The sequence below is a fragment of the Pituophis catenifer genome, unplaced genomic scaffold, assembly GCF_029215685.1.
Source record: "Pituophis catenifer annectens isolate HBS135680 unplaced genomic scaffold, rPitCat1.0.hap2 SCAF_1, whole genome shotgun sequence".
Taxonomy (NCBI): Eukaryota; Metazoa; Chordata; class Lepidosauria; order Squamata; family Colubridae; genus Pituophis; species Pituophis catenifer.
In genome coordinates, this window is record NW_027256881.1 from 133124071 (window position 1) to 133143448 (window position 19378).

Genomic DNA, 19378 nt, shown 5'->3' on the forward strand with positions numbered 1-19378 from the left:
TCGGGGAGAAGGGCGGTATATAAATAATAATAATAATAATAATAATAATAATAATAATAATAATAATAATAATAATAATAATACTGCTGTTGAAAAAATGAGGACCTGTTAGAAAACATAACCTTGCTATAAGAGGAAATAGGAACATTTTAAGACCTTCAGATTTTGAAAGAAAGGTTGTAGATGGAACATGGGCTATTGCCTAGAATGAATGATAGTTGAAAAAAAAGCAAAAGACTACCATATACAAATAAACTGAATACAATAGGAAAGGATTACTTAAGAAATGTGGTAAAATGGAAAGGGATAAGATGAAGAATGAATAGAAGACAAATAGATGTACACAATATCCCATTTAAAGCATCAAGTTTGCTTTAGTTCCCATGGTTATCCTTGCTATACTTGTTGCTGTCACTTTAGTGTCACCTTGACTCAAACTCAGATTATCCTAAACCCTACAACTATGGAGGAGGAGAAGGAGAAAATTAAGAACTTGTGGTTTAATATACATATAATTATTCCCTCTTCCTCCCTCTCTTCCCTCCCTTTCCCTCTCTTCCTTCCTGTACAAACACAACACACTTGTAGAAATTCACATAATCACAGTGGGTTTTCAAGTTGAAGCTAGTATCTGTTCAATGACTTTTTATTTCCTTTTTTCTTTGGAACAAAATTCAAGAAGAGATGAGCCACAACACCCTCAGAAAATAAGATTGCTTGACCTTTCCCCCCTCCCCTTTCCTTTCTTGTTTTCTATCTAGTTGTTGCCAATGGTAATGAAAAAAAAAACAAGCCCCATACCTCTTGGTGGCCAAGAACTGAATAATAGTTCTTGTTTCCTTGGCAAGTAGAGGAATCACAAAAGTGATTGTGTAATGCTTGAAGACCTCTGACTACAATCAGTAGTGATATGAAAAAAGGCATTACAGCTTCTTTGAATGCTTACATCCAAAATGCTATGTAAAACAGAAATATTGATGGGCTTCATGGTGTTGTGATTGATGTGATTAATATTCTGATTGGTTAAAACACTTCAGGTGCACAACCAGCGTATCAAACTGGCATTTAGAGTAACCAATAAATTGGTTTTCCCTTGACTTCATCCATTGATTTGTGAATGGATATATTTAGGGCAATTTATTCATTTGATCCAGCTTCCCCAGTGTTGAATAAAATTAGTCATCCTGTAGGACAGGCCCAGGCCAAAGCCCACAGACTGACATCAACAGCAACAATTAAATTTTGGGAATGATGGGAAATAATAAAATATGTGTGTTAAATTTATCAAAGTATACTTTGCCTTTTTTTTTTAAAAAAAAAAAAAGGGGGGTTATTATTTTGGCAGTACAAAGTCGGGAAACTCAGAGTGACAAATAAAAGGAAGTTGACAGGGCTATCTATGACCTTCATGCTGCTCATGTCTGCTTGAAAAATTGTTTGGACAGCATTTTACTATATTCAGAATAAAGGAAATGTGAAATTGTGACAGATTTTTAAAAATTGATGTACTGTTCCCTTCCCTTTTTAGATTATTCTGCAATGACTACAGCCAGATACAGACCTACTTGGGACTTGGTGCTTGATCCTCTTGTGTTGTGTAAACTCTGCCTTGGGGAGTATCCTGTGGAGCAGATGACAACAATAGCACAATGCCAATGCATCTTCTGTACACTGGTAGGTGAATGTTAAAGAATTCTGTGCCCACATCTATCTAAACTACCATCAAAGTCATCAAGAGTCAAGTTTGTATATCTGTAGGCAAGATTGTAATATAGATAGTCCTTGATTTATGGAGCCCACGATTCATGTTACTAAGTGAGACACTTGTTAAGTGAATTTTGCCCAATTTTACGAGTTTTCTTGCCACATTGGTTAAGTGAATCACTGTGGTTGTTAAATTAGTTAACACAGTTGTTATGTGAATCTTGCTTCCTCATTGACTTTGCTTGTCAGAAGGTCCCAAAAGGGAATCGCATGACCCCGGGACATTGCAATATATATTTCCTATATATACTTTTGTTCATCTCTAGACAAACAAATTAGAAAAGAGAATGAGGATTCTACCTAGGGAGGACCCAAAGCTTTGCTGTTTATTTATTAAGTCTACACTGGGAAGATAGGATTTAAATAAAAATATTTGTTCTAGAAAATGTTTCAACCTCTTTGGCAGCATTACCTAAGCAGTTTGTAAAATCACACTCCTTGGCTTTTAAAAACTGGTAGTGGTTAGAACAAGGAAGGGTGATTTTTACAGCTGAAGAAGAGAACATATTTCATTCTTATTGCTGCTTTATTTTTTAAGTTCCTGAAGATCGAAGCAAATTAGGCAGTAAAATCAAGAAGTCAGAGAAGAGTGGGAGGCGATATTGGGGCCATGTTTTCCTCTTTGGCGCATTGCTTGAGAGGTATATTTTAAATTTATAGTTGCATTAAACTTACTGTAAGATTAATTCCTTTATTTTCTTTCATTTCCCACCAAAGTAAGCACAATTTTTTCTTTAGTTACACAAACCAAGGAGATGAAATCTGGAAAATATGATCCCACAGAGTCCTCTCAGTGAAGGGTTTTTGTCTCTTAATGGATTTTATTGTCTAGATGTTGTTTTTTTCATTCTCTTAAAAATGTTATGCTAGAAATATTATCTATGAAAGAGTAAATTTTAAAAAGTACATTGGATAAGAAGAACAAAATATCAATTAAGGTAGATGTCATTAAATTATGCATCTCTTATGCTAATTTGAGAACGTCTACCAATTAATTTTAAAGTTTAGGTAATCAGTTAAACAATCAAAAGTCATTACTTACTATAAACAAGAAAAGCTTGATATTTTCTACCTCCAGGATATACATAATTCTCCTAAGGCTAATACTGACAGCTTCCTGGATCAGATACCAATGTTTAGTTCTAGATTTTTCTAAATCTGGAAGAATACCAGTTGTAATATCACATAGTTTTCATTGCTTTGCTAAGAAATATCTTTCTTACACAAGGCCTTAAACCTTTTCCGTCAGTGCACCTGCCCTTTGGAACACCATTTCCTTCCAAGATTAGATTGGCCCCATCCATGATAACCTTTCAGAAGTCCCTTAAGACCTGGCTGTTCACCAGGTTAGATGTTCCTGTAAGATATTGTTAATCGTTGTGTAGTCTTTGGTGCTCTCTGAGCTTGGTTGTTTGTTTGCAGACCAAGCTCAAAGAGCACCGAGGACTCCACAGTTCAACCATGAGCTACATACATGGTTGTAGTCCTCGAGTTACAATTATAATGGAGCCTGCCGATTAGGTCGGAATTTGGGAGCACGTTAAATGAACTGCCTCAAGTAATAATCAGCCATCCCTGATTTCTCTAGTGCATTTGTTAAACCAAGCCTGTCAAACTGGTGGCCCACGGGCTGGGTGCGTCCCACGCAGACTATGCCCCCCCCCCCCGGCTCTGCAAAGGCAAAAACGGTTGCATTATGTCACGTGACGCGATTTGAGTTTGATACCCACGTGTTAAACGAATGCATGGGTCGTTAAGTGGAGCTTAAAGATGGGGAGATCCTGGGAGGTCTACTGCAGGCACAAGCCCACTTGCTTCAGGCCTCTCGAGGCCTCCCTCACCCTGAGATACCCCATGGTCCACTTCCGGTCCCTTGAGTGCCTTGCATGCCAGCCACCACACAGATGACTCTCTTGCCAATGAGAAACAATAGGGAAGGAAAATGCTGGGCATGCCTGCCTTTCCTAATTCTGCCCTTTCCTTTCTTCCTGCCAAGGGAACCCTGCCTTTCTGAGGCAAAATCAGGGGTGAAATCCAGCAGGTTCTGACAGGTTCTGGAGAACTGGTAGAAGAAATTTTGAGTAGTTCAGAGAACCGGCAAATACCACCTTTGGCTGGCCCCAGAGTAGGGTGGGAATGGAGGTTTTGCAATATCCTTCCTCCAGGAGTGGGGAGGGAATGGGGATTTTGCATATCCTTCCCCTGCCATGCCCACCAAGCCCCACCCACAGAACCGGTAGTAAAAAAAAAAATGAATTTCACCACTGGGCAAAATAAAAGCCTTTCAGAGCTTTCTGCACCAGTCAGCTGGTTTCTGATCAGCTGGCCATTGGGAGGCTGCAAAACTCTTCTGCCAGGTCTGCATAAAAGGTGACAGCTTCAGGAATAGCTTCCGAAAACTTTTTCCTTGCTTATCTTCTTCTCTCTCTCCTAGAAAGCCACATTTGTTCAAGAAACAAAATTAAAAAAAAAAAAGCTGGGAAGGACAGACTTATTGATTTCCCCCCCCATCCCACCCCAATTAGGTGCTAAAACTAAACTCTCCCCCCCCCCCCTACTGTCTAATCTTTATCCCTTAACTTGACTCCAGGCTGAAGAGTAGAGGAACCAAGAAAGCAAGGACAGAAAATCTTTCTGCAGCTTTTTCCCTTGAACTGGAGGGGGAATCTTCAAAAGTTAGCCGACTAACAAAATGGATGACACCTGGTCTTTGCAAGCTATAGGTGTCTGTCTGACTGCCCATAGAGCCCGGCTAGGACTTAAATGTCTACACTGTAGACTGCCCTCTAAACTAGTCAGATAAAGTTAAAGCTTGCCAAATCCCAATGTCCTCCATTTTGTTGCACAAGTTTCTAGTTGGCTAACTTTTGAAGCTGAAATATTTTTTTTTTCCTCCAGGTCAAGGGGAAAAAAAGCTTCAGAAAGATTTTCTCTCCCTGCTTGGAATCATAAGAGACTTGAATCAGTTCCTCCAAATTAATGAAAAAATTTATTGAGTGAACTTGAGTCACCCAGCTTTGACCTCTTAGCGTAATAGACTTCATAGAGTTATTGGGGGAAGGCAATGTAACATCACAGTTCTTTAGAAAATGAGTGGTATAAAAAATTAAAGTTATGCAAAAGCAATGTTGAATGGAAAAATTTAGTTCCCTATTCAACCATACTGTGAGGCATAAGCCCATTCTCTGTCAATTATCTCACAGGGAAGTTGGGAAGATACAACCTCCTATTCCCACATTTGCCTTCTTGAATATTTTTCAAGAAAGGTGATGAGATAGATAGGAACAGGACAGGACAGGAATGACATTTTTATATGAACCTGAGTCTAACACCTGCATTTTGAAAGTCTTGTTATTTTTTTTTAATATTATTTATTCATTGATTTGGAGGTGGTATTAATTAACCTGCATGCCTGTCTTAGTTAAATATGCCCACACATGTGAAAAAAAAGAAGAAGATAGAGCAAATTACATGATCTTCTTAGGCAGAGAAGCAAAAGGCAATCTGTTAAACAACTGCCTGGAGCTCTGACATCTGGGTTTCAAAGAATGACATGCCAGAGAACAGAAAATCCATCTGGATTAAACACATAAATGTATTGAGAGCAATAGCGGTGGGAAAACATGCGGGGGGTTGAACTGCATCCATCCAATTAAAAAAAAAATATTCAGTATTATTTATAGGGGAAGTAACTAATTGGTTACAAGCACAGAATCTTTGCCCTCATCTGACAAGGGATCCACACAGTAGGCCAGTGTTTCTCAACCTTGACAGCTTTAAGAGGCATGGACTTCAATTCCCAGAATTCCCCATGCCTCTTAAAGCTGCCAAGACCAAGAAACACTGCATTGGGCTAGCCAGGCAGCCTTTTTTCCCCCCCCTCTCTCTCCCAGAAGTACTTAGATAAAACAAATGGCAGCTGAACATTCAGGGATAGCTATGAGATGCTATTCCCCTTGCAGCTTCTAACTGGTTCATATCTGCTATTGCCCCTGGCATAGTCAAATGACCTTTTCTTTGCTGCAGAGTCAGCAACGGAAGGCAAGAAAGCATTCTGGTGTTGCCTAGGCAACCAGGATTTGCATGGAATCAGTCAATCTTCCTCCACCATCTCCCCAATTATTTTGAAGTATTTTCCAAATATTAGCAATGAAAATAAGAATTATATTAGACATATTTTCTCCTTACTCTTCCTGTTTCTGTAAATCTTTTGGCTTCAGACAGATGCAACGATAATCAATCTGTTTATGTGTTTAGTACAATTTAAGCACAGGCGGAACGTCAGGGTGCCAAGTTTGACAAATTGCATAGGATCTCATTTGCATTGATTGCTACATGTGTCTTAGGTGGTCCTATAAGAAAATTTCTCTGGAGTGACCATATGTGGCCAGACATACTATATGCTTTTGTCTCCATATCACACAAAAACTCAATTACAGACGGGTTGTTCTGTATTTTTTTTTTTTTTCCGATCTACCATCTGCTGTCAGCCCAAATTGCTGATTAGTTTTTAAATGCTGCGTTGCATTACCGGTAATTTAGTGCAAAGTATACTTCTGGTCATAAGATGGGAGGGGGGGGGTGTTTGTAAATAAATCCTCTTTTTGAATTATTCCAATCAGAAATAAACACTACAACCTAACCTGGACTCTGGAAAACAAACCATAAATGGTGGTTTACAGTTTTGTGAGTGGAAGTGGCATTCGTTTGCACCTAGAGCCGGGGTGTCAAACTCACGGCGTCATGTTATGTATTGCGACTTTCCCCCCTTCGCTAAACTGGGGGTGGGCATGGCCAGCACAGGACGCATCCGGCCCGTGTGACTCGAGTTTGACGCCCCTGACCTAGAGCATCACAATCTTTCTCCCCCCATCCTCTTCATAAGAGAGTGTGTGTTAAAATAACAGATATAATAATGATCACTAAAGCAGGAAGTAGATTGTGGTTAACTTTATTCTGGAACAATATAGTGGGTCATTTTTGATGTTTACTGCCAGATTCAGATCCTGCTTTAGAGGACATGAATCACTTTGAGATTGGGGATTAAAATTCATGAGCATTTGTAGGAAGCAGTCTTTTCAGAGGATAATAATTATCAAACACGTTTGATCAATTAGTGTACTCCTAAACAATTAATATACAAAACCTTGCTTTTTGCATATTCCCTAATGGCCATGAATGGAAATGGGGGAGGGGATGGATTGTCTGCAGAGCACAGACTGTTCTTGGCTCCTAGGTTTTCTCTTATGATTTATCTCTCAGCCTGCTTCAGGCTTATTCTGATTTACAGCGTAGAGCCGAGGGTAAGCAACCTTTTCCAGGCCAAGAGGTGATTTGGCTTTATGGTAGAATGCATCCAGGGGATTGGCAATGTGTATGTGTGGTGTTGAAACAACAGCAAGAATCCTAAACTGGATTGAATGTTAAATTACAATTAATTCACTGAAATGAATGAAAAACAGTGATTTGATAAAGTACACTGTATTTATTTTTTCTTTCTTTCAAATTGCAACTTACAATTTGTTGGTTATATTTTTAGAGCTTTAGGGATCTAAATAAGTATTACACATTGTGCACATTTTCTCTAGAGCTGCTATGCCTATTGTGCAAGCCACATTGTTTTAGATTAAAGCTGCCAGTTGACAAGAACAGAGCTAAAAGGTCATGATGGAAGAATGGGGCCAACATGGATACGTTCTCCTTTACTCTTACCTAAAATTATAAGAATAAACCTGAATCTGATTCAGACATTCTTAAGTGAGCTTAAAAGTTGAGAAGCATATTTTCTAAATATCTTCAGCAACACTATCAGTAACAGCCCTAAAAACTGGCCCATAATTCCATCTAGTTTCTCAACCATTCATCTCTCGATCTATATCCAAGTTATTTCTTGGAAGCTGTCAAATAGTTGTTGTTGTTTTTTTTATTTGATTTATATGCCGCCCTTCTCCGGAGACTCAGGGCAGCTTACAATACCTTAAGCAATAGCCTTCATACTTTTGTATATTTATACAAAGTCAGCTTATTGTCCCCACAATCTGGGTCCTCATTTTACCTACCCTAGAAAGGATGGAAGGCTGAGTCAACCTTGACCCTGGTGAGATTTGAATTTACAGTAATTGCAGACAGCTTGATGTTAATAACAGTGCTTTAGTCTGCTGCGCCACCAGGCTCCTGGTGGCTCAGCATAAATAGTTTACTTTTAACAAGTGCATTTCCATCCAGAAAACGATATTCAGTTAAAAAGACAATAAATCCGATCAACTGATCCAGTTTGCAATCCAGTAGAGCTCTTGTGAGAAGAGAAAAACTCTTTTGCCATCCATCTCCTACAGATTATGCCACTGCATTAGATCATGTGGTGACGCTTGCAAAAAATTTCTTCTGGCCAGCCAGTACCATGATTAACATAGTACTGAGGTTGCATGAATGAAACAATGATTGTCTGCAATGGGGTTAGGCAAAATTTTGGAGTTTTCTGATTGTGTTGAACTTTACTATTCTGGTATAAAGAAAATAAAGAGAAGGTGGACTAAGAGTTCTTTTAACTTCATCAGTTTCAACTTTGTTTTCCCCATTCCTTGGATTTGTGACTTGTAAATTCATGCTTACAAGTGATAGAAAACATGTACTCCTAATCCATTCTTTGAACTCTTGACTAGGATAGCAGCTATCAGTTTTGTTCTTGATTCACATTGTTATGCATACCATTTGCGTATGAACCTTCAAATTGGCAATTTTTACAGCAAATACTAAGGCTCCTAAAGTTTCAGCATCACCAAAAGCATAGTAGAGATTTAATTTCTATAACAATAGACCATATTAATATGTGTGTGTGTGTAATGTTTTAAGATTATTGTTTTATTACTGTTCTTGAATGATCAAATAATATTTTTTGTTATGAGAACTAATGTACTATAGTATTTAATCACAAAGGAATATTTTCATCAGGCAATACATTTTTTTCAACATTCTTAAATTTTATAAATGAATATCTCATAGGATGTTACAATAGAAACAGAAAATGTTTACCATCTAGGGGCATAATAATTACACAGGTGTCATACTGTGGGAATTAATTATCATTAGTTCCCATCTGGCTCCTAAGCAATGAACTGCACATTCTATGTACAAGACAGTCATTCCCAGTCAGAAGAAGACATTACGGAAGTCCAGGGGATGTACAAGTTCATTTCCTATTAGGAGAACAGCAAATGTACAAATGAGGACCCAGTTTGTAGGGGCAATAAGCTGACTTTGTATAAATATACAAAAATATGAAGGCTATTGCTTAACGCATTGTAAGCCACCCTGAGTCTCCGGAGAAGGGCGGCATATAAATCAAATTAAAAAAAAATGTACAGTACACATATGGGACTTCCATTGACATGAATGGGAAGATGGGAATTCATTGAAAGTTTGCAAACTAATATTAACTAAATGCAGCTCTTAAAAAAAAGATGATCCATTCAGTCACACATTTCACAGAATGGAAGCATATTTCATATTTTGGTTTAGTTCATAAATGTAACAAGCAATTTCTTCAAAGTTCTGCTTGTGAAATGCATCTAGAGCAACTCCAGCTGTTTAAGATAAGATGCCATAATACAGTATAGTTCTCCTTAAATTAATCATTATCGTCCTCACTCAATATGTGATTCTGCACCCATGTTCTTTTTCCTAGCACACAATCAGAGGGCAACAACTGCTTCTTTCTCCAAGTTCTTGCCTATCTCTTTTATTCAGAGGGGAAGTAAGGAAACGAGTGACATTAATGAGCTGCAGGATCAGTATGTTTGATATTATACTGCCTGCAAGGAACATGGACCATGTAAGACCATGCTGTCTCTGGTGACCTTTATGGTTTCCTTTGAAGTATTGAACAGCTAATAACTAGATGATAACACAGTAGATCAAATTTTGCTGTTCTGGTTCTGCTAGTAGGTGACATTATCTCATTTGCATTTAACTCTTCTTCTTCCAGCAAAGACAAGAAGAGGAAAGCTGAATCAATGTGGACCAAAGCAAACTGTTCCAATTGTGGTTTGGAAGAGGAAAGGGGAAAGGAAGCAAGGAAAGGAAAGAAAAGGAAAAGGAGGAGGGAAGGAAAGGAAAGGAGGAGGGAAGGGAAGGAGGAAGGAAGGAAGGAAGGAAGGAAGGAAGGAAGGAAGGAAGGAAGGAAGGAAGGAAGGAAGGAGAAAGTCCTTGGAAAAGGTCTGCTTGATAAGAAAAATAGGCCAGACTTCAAAAAAGTTGGCTTGGTGCAACCACAAAATCAAAACTATGTAGTATCGTAGCTGGGCTGGGATTCAAAAATCACTGAGTGACTAAAGTTAAAGTAACCTAAAACAAGAAACTGAGAAGGAACTCATATATGAAGAAAGAATGAATACCGGTATTTCTGACTTCAAATCATGGGTTGGCCATGTTATCCGATCTGGAACCCTTCAAGTTCCTTAGGCTTGCCTGCTGAGTGGAGCATTCACGCAGCAAACCTTGTATCTTTGTTAACAAAGAATTATTGGAAATAATTTTGCAGATAATAGCACAAAAAGGGCCCAGATGTAATTAGGCTACTCCTGTGAATGAACTCCTAAGGCTTATGTTGACTTCATTATCTGAAAAAGTATTCAATATTCTACAGTATATATCTCCCAGTCACTGTGTGGCATTTATAGTTCTTTCCCCTGACTTTTCACAGTGCCTGAAACAGTATGTGGAGCTTTTGATCAAGGAAGGCCTGGAAACAGCAATTAGCTGTCCTGATGCTGCTTGCCCAAAACGAGGGCATTTACAAGAAAATGAAGTACGTTCCCTCTACATCTTTATTTTACGTTATAGTCACGCTTTCTTCTAATTACAAATCATGGTTTTTTTATTACGTTTCTTTTTGTCTGATAACCTTTTGGTTGCAATGTAGTTATAGTAAATGCTATTTCTTGCTTCTTCTCTCCTCAACAGATTGAGTGTATGGTTGCATCAGAAATAATGCAGAGATATAAAAAACTACAATTTGAAAGAGGTATTGTATGTGGCCACAATCTAGAATCCATAGTTCGCCCCAAACTAGAGAAATAATTTGGTTCCATTTTTTTTTTTCACTTTCTTTTATTCTGCTTTGTTCAGTGTTTTCTGGAATATCTCCATTTATTGTTATATAAATCAGGAGGAGTGTTTTGAGGTGATTTTTATTTCATTTTTCATTAGATTTATACCCTGCCTTTATTTTGTATAACTCAAGGCAGGCATCCATAATACTCCTGCCTCCTATTTTCTCCACAACAAGCACGCTGAGAGAGAATGACTGGCCCACAGTCACCCAGGGATCTTTCATGGTTAAGGCAGACTACAACTCATCATGTCCTGAGTTTTGTTCCTATCCCTTAACCATTACACCAAACTCACCGATATGTCATGCCCATACAAAATTTGGTTGGCTCTAATTTGAGGAGATAAAAAATGTTAAAACAAAGTCACCCCACACAGGCACGGCAAAGAAGACTTATATAAGGGATCATTATATTATCTTTGATATTGTATTATGAAAATCGAGATTATAGACTAGGTTCGAGCAATGTTTTCATGGCTACGAGGAGGAGTTTTTCAATTATTCTTTTTCTCACCAAGGGCTCCTGGGGATAAGGTGATTGTTTTTCCTTTGTGAGGGTGGTGTGGGAAGGTGTTTTTTTTTTTTTTTACTATACAGTATGTAACATTATTTTATTAAAAGGAAACCAAATTCTGTTGAGTTTGGATTCTTTTTCCAAGAAACTACTGTGCATGGGATGTTGTAGAACACTGTGGGGAGGGAACAGAGGCAGGAATAGCTCATGTTTTTTTTTTTTTGATTTTCCAATGTATTTGAAAATAAAATGTTTGCATTGTTCCCTGCATATTTTATATTAGTTTTAGAATGCAGTGTTATAAGACACTGGACATTCCTCATTGTGTTCCACAACTCAAGATCAATCCCAAGTCTTTACCTTTGTCACTGGAATATAAGTAACTGTTTTACACCAGATTATGGATAACTAATCTATTATCCTAGCCCTCCATAAGGATTAAATTTATTAATTCTGCTGTTAAACTACAGCTTTTCTCAACTGTGCCTTATTTCTTTAACAGAAGTGCTTTTGGATCCTTGTCGGACTTGGTGCCCCTCTTCTTCCTGCCAAGCAGTTTGCCAGCTTCAGGAATCAGGACCTCAGAGCCCCCAGTTGGTGCAGTGCAAAGTCTGTGACATAGAGTTTTGCTCAGCATGCAAATCTAACTGGCATCCAGGACAAGGATGCCAAGATAATATGCCAGTCAGCTTCCTTCCAGGGGAAACAAGGTACAGAGCTACTGAGTGAGGTGCCTGTATTCCTAACATATTATTAGCAGCTTTTTCACCTGGCTTTCACAAGGCTGGTTTCATGTTGTCTCAGGTGGCATGTTGTTAGTTGACTGGATTTTTTTAAACCTTAGAATCAGTAACAATCATAGCAGAGGACATGGGGCTCAGAGTGATGCAAGTAAGAAGCAATTACACTGTTGCTTCCTAGGAATGATTGATAGAAAAATGGAAAAAAGTCTCTATTATATTATATTGCATATTCTAACGGCGGCCAGGATTACTCTAGTGCAAATATGGAAGTCGACCAATACACCATCGGAAGAAACAATAATAAAGAAAATCCTTGAATGCGCCGAAATAGATAAATTAACAATGGAGATCAAAGAAAGAGAAGACTCGGATTATTATAAAGTGTGGAATAGGTTTTATACATGGTTGTAAAACAGAAATCAAATTAAGAAATAAGAATATAAAGTGAAATTGGATATTAACATATTGGATATAAATGTAAATAATGATCCTGCTAACAAAACAGTTAATTATGAATATTTAAAAATAAAGAGAAGGAGCGGGAGGATAAAAGCTAAGAGTAAAGACAAAAGTCGATGCAGAAAGTTGCAAAATTGTATATATCTGTTGTTAGTATTGTATTTTAACGTCTGGTGTATGTGTGTTTTTGTTTTTTGTCTTTTGATTTCTTTTGCTACTGTGTGTTTGGTTTTAAAATGTAAAATACTCAATAAAAATTATTTTATATAAAAAAAAAGAAGCAATATCATGATGTTGCAGTGCAAATTCTCCCTTCATTTATAGGCAATGTAGCATTACAAGCATGCTCCAAAAATGAAAATTTTGCCCTGTGTTACTGTAGATGTTGCTAATTATCCAGTTAGACTGAATAACAAAACTAAAGGATGGTCTTAGAATCTGTCTTTGAATATGGTTGTATCACATATCTCCCTTTTTATGACCCTGTGGTCCTATTCAGGGTAGAGTTTGGATGACTAGATAGAGTTGAGCATTTACTGGCTGAATGCCCTTCTTGATGCCTATACAGGGTTTGGAGCAAATATATTGCTCAAAAAAATAAAGGGAACACAAGCAGAAGACATCTGAGATCTGAATGAATGAAATAGCCTTATTAAATACTTCGTTCTTTACATACAGTAGTTTATACACTGCTCAAACAACTAAAGGGAACACAAAACTACTGTATGTAACAAACAAAGTATTTAAAAAGGCTATTTCATTCATTCAGATCTCGGATGTCTTCTGCTTGTGTTCCCTTTATTTTTTTGAGTAGTGTATTTTTTTTCTTTGCAATCTAGGAGAGAGAAACATCTGCCAATAACTAGGATTGAACTCTCAACCTTCCAAGTGGGAGGTGGGAATCTTCACTATTGGGCCACACAGAAATAATTTCAATTTGAAAGTGACACATACTGAAAGAGTATTTGTTCACTAATATAATCAATCTGTTTCTTCCAGCTCTGTTTATAAAATGGAAGAAGATGATGCTCCAATCAAGCGCTGCCCAAAATGCAAAGTTTATATTGAAAGGGATGAAGGCTGTGCCCAAATGATGTGTAAAAACTGTAAGCATGCCTTCTGCTGGTATTGTCTGGAATCACTTGATGTAAGTTTTCATTTTAAGATGAGAATATTATTGTTCATTAAAGCTACTGCAATCAGGGGACCCAAAAAGTAGACCTTTTAAATGCCATTTTATAGGATATTCAAATTTGTAAAAATGAATAGACCAACATTAATAAGTTAACCATTTAAATATTAAATTCTTTATTATTATGTTACATTTTTAGAAGTAATAATTTGGTGTGTGTGTGTGTGTGTGTGTGTGTGTGTGTGTGTGTGTGTGTATATATATGTATGTATATATATATATATATATATATATGTCTTTGGTTATTCGGGTCTTCTCCCACGTAAAATTGGAACTTCCAATTTTACGTGGGAGAAGACCCGAATAACCAAAGACCTACATACAAACACCCGCGAAAACCTGAGAAAACAAATATATATATATATATATATATATATATATATATATATATATATATATATATATATATATATATATATATTCATTCATTCATTCATTCATTCATTCATTCATTCATTGGAATAGAATAGAATAGAATAGAATAGAATAGAATAGAATAGAATAGAATAGAATAGAATAGAATAGAATAGAATAGAATAGAATAGAATAGAATTCTTTATTGGCCAAGTGTGATTGGACACACAAGGAATTTATAGTGTGTGATACCATTTCAGAAAGACAGCATTAGTTAAAAAGCTCACATTTGGGATTTGTACATACTATACAGCACAGTATATACAGCATATGATATTATTGTCATTAGAGAATCAACATTTTGAAGAAATATGTCAAGTATCAAAGACCAATTTACAGAACCTAGTATTACATGCTAGCTGTATTGCTGTTCCACCCGTATATGCAAAAGACAATAAAAGATAATAAGAACAATGATGTTGCTGATGATTACTATGCCATCATGGGCATCTCCATCATCTGGAGTGAGTGACTTTCACTTCACTTTGCCTATTTTGGGCTTGTGGCCAATGAGAGTAGACGTGGCTATTGCCAGCTTTGCTTAGGAGAAGCATTATGAATGTTCGCCAAGATTCAGCATCCAAAGCCTCCAAAAAGTCTTTTTTCTACTCTTTTCTAGGATGACTTTCTCCTTATACATTATGACAAAGGACCTTGCCGAAACAAGTTAGGTCATTCTAGGGCATCAGTTATTTGGCACAGAACACAGGTAGGTGCTTCTCTATCTTTACTATGCAGAGTTTAAGTGAATTTAAAGAATTATGGCTCAGAAAATTATGAAATAATTCCATATTTATGGAGTAATTGCTCGTAAAAGAAATGAGTCAAAGAAAATAGATAATAGTTCTTTAAAAAAAAAAAAGATGTTAACTAGCTACTTTTGTACAGTCACTGTACATTTTTAGTCAGTTTCGTTGTTGATAAACTTTGATGCAAGGTGCAAAGAATCCCAAGAGCCATTTGTGGAGTGGTTAAGGCACCAGGCTAGAAACTGGAGTCTGTGAGTTCCAGTCCTGCCTTAGGCACACAGCCAGCTGGGTAACCTTGGGTTACCTCACTCCATCTTAGCCTTAGGAAGGAGGCAATGGCAAACCACTTCTAAAAAACCTTCCAGGAAAACTTCAGAGTTTAATCCAGGCAGTTACTAGGAAACAACACTCACTCAAAGGCACAAAGAATCACAAGGGGCAATCCTAACTTACAGCAGAGAGGATGGGAAGAGACTATCTCCTCCCAACTATACTTGCTAAGATTACCAGGACGGAAAGAGTTGAGGAATGTTTTCCTTGGGCTTCTTCTCCTGAATATCTTTGTCCTTTCTCCTAGTAGGGACTTTCTAGAGGAGCACTTCTAACTGTTCCACCTGCCTGAATCCTGCTGCTCCTCTGCCAAAGAGAGCTAGCTGGGAGCTTCCAGGGAATATTTCAACATTTTTTAACATCTTCCCTCATGGTTAGGAAGGGAGGACAAGTGGTTAGGATTGTGCTCTGGTTTCTTTTGGAAAGGAATTAAAATACTCCTGGAAGCATTGCAACAGCCTAAGGGAGAGGGAGGGCTGTTAGAGTTATTATGGATAAAGTAACATAGCCAGCTGTGAAGGAGGAAGCCACAATATTTTTCATGAAGTGAAACAGCCATAAATTTACCCCTCTGCAAAATGAATTGTTAAAAAATTAAAATAATGTGGATTTTTGCAACCACATAGGACTTCCAAGTATGCAGTTACATAACACCACTTTAAATCTCCTGGAGTGAATGTTGTTCAACCCTGCCATCTGGTGCCAAAAAAAAAGAACTTTCACTCTCTGATGAAAAATAATAAACTCTAAATATTATTAAGTAGGTAACATAGATTCAATTTTTTAAGGAAAAAAATATATCTGAAAATAGACTTTAAAATAAATATGACACTCTTATTTCAACAGCTATGTGGAAATCTGTTTGAACACTATCTCTGCTATGCTAACTTTTAGGTTGTCCCTTGTAAAATCAGGAGAATTTTACTTTAAATTCTTTTGTTTAAGCTCTTGGTTAGCTCAGCAGAAGGTTTGAGTCCTGCATTAAGCATGAGATTCATATCTAATAATATCTTGCCAAATTCAAAATCTCCTGTGTTGCTTTAGTTCAACCTCACAGAATCAACATAAACTAAAATACTCCAAGGCTGAGGGATGACCTTCACACAGATCCCTGTCACTCTTTTTTATTTCTACTGCCTTTATTCTGCCTAATGTCAAATTTGCCCTGCAATGCTTTAGTCCTTATCTTTATCCTTGCACTTTGTGTCTTGTTAGATCAGATGGTGACCCCAAACATGTCTCCGTTCTGAGACTTGAGGAACCCAACCCATCCCTAGTCTTAGTGCTAGAATCACTATATACTTCTACTTCAATAGAAGGAGCATTTATTGGCTGCAGAATTGTAAGTGCTGTTGGATGCAGCTTCCACCTTTTGGATTGATGGAGAAGCCATGTGCCCATTGAGGCTAATCTGGAACAGCAGAACTCTCCAAAGCTTTTAGGATTAAAGGGCCAGTTGGGCTGTCAGTGTGGATTCACAAATGCCTTTTCATTTGTCCACAAAAAGTCCAGGGATTTGGGGGGAGCCCTGGAAATATGCATAACTAGTAGAATCAACTTCCATTCGAAAAGGGAATAATGAAAGGGAAGGGGAGAGATCAGTAGGTTAAATTCTTCAATGTTTTTCTTGTGTAAAGGAATCTCAAAACATTTACCAGTCTTTTGCACTTGGTCATCTACTGACAGTGTGTCTGAATCTCACAAAGAATTGTTTTCCCTCGCCCAAAAACTTCCTTCCCTACATAGTCTTCCTCGGTCTCTACCTTAAGTGACAGAGGAAGAAATGAGAGCAGCTTATTTTTATGTGGACCTCAACCAGAAGATGAAAACACTGCAGGCCCAACAGTTAATAGGGTCTATCAATTCTCATCCGGTTAAGCAGAATGGAAGAACATTTTTCACTTGTGTTACTTTTTTCTTTTCCTAATGCAGGTCGTGGGGATTTTTGCAGGATTTGGCCTACTGTTACTAGTGGCATCGCCCTTTCTTCTCCTCGCTACTCCGTTTGTCCTCTGCTGCAAATGCAAGTGTAGTAAAGGAGACGATGACCCTCTGCCTACTTAAGAGAGAATGAAGAAGGGACCTACTCATCATCGCTGTCTGTTTCCTACCCCCCTACCCCTTTTGCACTTAAATCTTGTTAGCGTCTTGCCTTATTCCACTTTGAGTGAGAAGCGAGGCACCAGAATTCCAGGAACTATTGATACCAGAGTTCCCTATCCACCAGTCAGATTATGAGTAACAGTTTAAGGACTGGCAGAAAACAAGCTGAACATTGGAAGTGTGTGCATCAATGATCTGAGTCATTCCATCTTCCTTGGGGGACAACATTCTCTGGAACTGAGTGACATTACCCAGATGAAAATCTTCCTATATCTATTCACATTAAACAGAGAGAAGTTCTTACCCTTGGCATAGATGGTTTTGGTAAACCCATTACCAATTATATGTTCATTTTAGATGTGACTTCCAATATCTGTTTATTAAAATCAATTTCTTAATATTTGCAATTGGAAAACGTCTAAGCATTCTTGTCTCATCTCCACTGCCCATCTTCCTCACACAAAGTAATGGCATCCAGATAGGTGCCCCAGGCCTTAGATTTTCAAGACTAAAAGGTGCCATTTCTGCCCATTAATATTTGAAAATCTATGTAAGGTAAATAGGTGGATATGTCCACATTTTGGTTTTTTCTTTAAATTTGCTTGAAGGTTGGGAGGGAAGATTTCAAACTTTTATGATTGAGTTATATGGCCCAGAACTGTTACATAATCAAGATCTTTTAAACATCAAGGTGATATTAAATCCTTAATTTAACAGATCTCAGTTTAGAGGACTTCAGATTTAACAGACAAAAGTTGGCACCATGGCAGTTGAGGAATAGCAGGGGAGAGGAGAAAAGGAGGGGGCTGAGATGATTGGGGACAGGCTGGCCAATAGGATATGCCACTTTGGGAGATGCCAAGATGAGGAAGGTAGGGATATGCACCATGCCCTGATTGCCAGCCTCGTCCAACTGTGCCTTTCGTTTCCTACCTAGATTTGTTTCTACCTATTGTTTATTACCTATTTGCTACATGTAAATAGAGCTGCTCTAATCTGGTATCCTTTTACATATCTAGGAAAAAATATTTTGTAGAAGCCAAGCATGTTCTAAATTATGGGAAGGTCTGAGGCTTATGATTTCTCTTTCGGCAATAAGTGTTAACCTGAAGACATAACAATCACCGTCATTCCCCACATGGACTCTGCTTTGTGAACCATGAAAGAAGCAGAACTGGTTTCCCTCTTTAAGGAATCAGGCCATTCCATGACAGTTCATCTTTCTTAGAGCCTGAGGGTTCAAGGCATGAGTTGGAGGGGTATATGGAAAGTGTAGATGTCCCCCCACCTTTTCTAATGTCCAGCAGGTACTGATGATCAGCCAGAGAGAGGGACACCTTATGTCCTTTCAGCGCAATTCATTAAGCTGTGGCCTGGATGTAGAAGGATAATATATAGATGTAATAGTCCCATCTAAATTCAAAAAGATTCTGTTTTCTCCCTTCCATATTGCTTCAATTATTTAAAAAGTCTGCAGTGATAATACATACTCTAAAAGCTGTTCAAAAAGTGTATTTAATTCATTTAAAAAACTACTTCTGTTTTGTGACGTATAGTATTGTGACAGCAAACATTGTTTTTAAATATCCCTCTTTCCTTATATTTTGACTAATATTCTCTTCATATTCTGAAGGACCATAAAATGGACATCTGGTTATCTACAGTTGATAACTCACTATTGGTTATTTTGTTTTGAGTGGAAACTGTAAAGTGTAGATATTAAATTAGGAGAAAGTATTAGCTCAAAATGTTCTATAATCAACTGAAACCCAGAAATGAAAAAATCTTTCATGCATATGTAAGCCAACTGAAGAGAAAATATTTTGTGGCATAATAAGGACATAACCATTGGGCTGAGGATTTGTACTTGTTATGCAAATCTGACCACTTCTGTTCTCCCGTAACAGAAAATTAATCCATTGGTTGCATTACTTTAATCTTCTCTCTCTCTCTCTCTCTCTCTCTCTCTCTCTCTCTCTCTCTCTCTCTCTCTCTCTCTCT

The 19378-nt window shown here is 37.6% G+C and overlaps 1 protein-coding gene across 1 annotated transcript in view; it reads left to right on the forward strand.

Moving 5' to 3' along the window:
• RNF144A (ring finger protein 144A) overlaps positions 1-18840 on the forward strand; it is a 62490-nt gene extending 43650 nt beyond the window's left edge. Inside the window, exons 2-8 of the mRNA XM_070955254.1 lie at positions 1529-1674; positions 10466-10570; positions 10726-10786; positions 11890-12097; positions 13589-13736; positions 14815-14904; positions 17207-18840. Of these exons, the coding sequence (XP_070811355.1) occupies positions 1529-1674; positions 10466-10570; positions 10726-10786; positions 11890-12097; positions 13589-13736; positions 14815-14904; positions 17207-17338 (890 nt within the window). The 3' untranslated portion in view covers positions 17339-18840. The remainder of the gene's footprint in view (positions 1-1528; positions 1675-10465; positions 10571-10725; positions 10787-11889; positions 12098-13588; positions 13737-14814; positions 14905-17206) is intronic.
• The last annotated feature ends 538 nt before the right edge of the window (positions 18841-19378 follow it).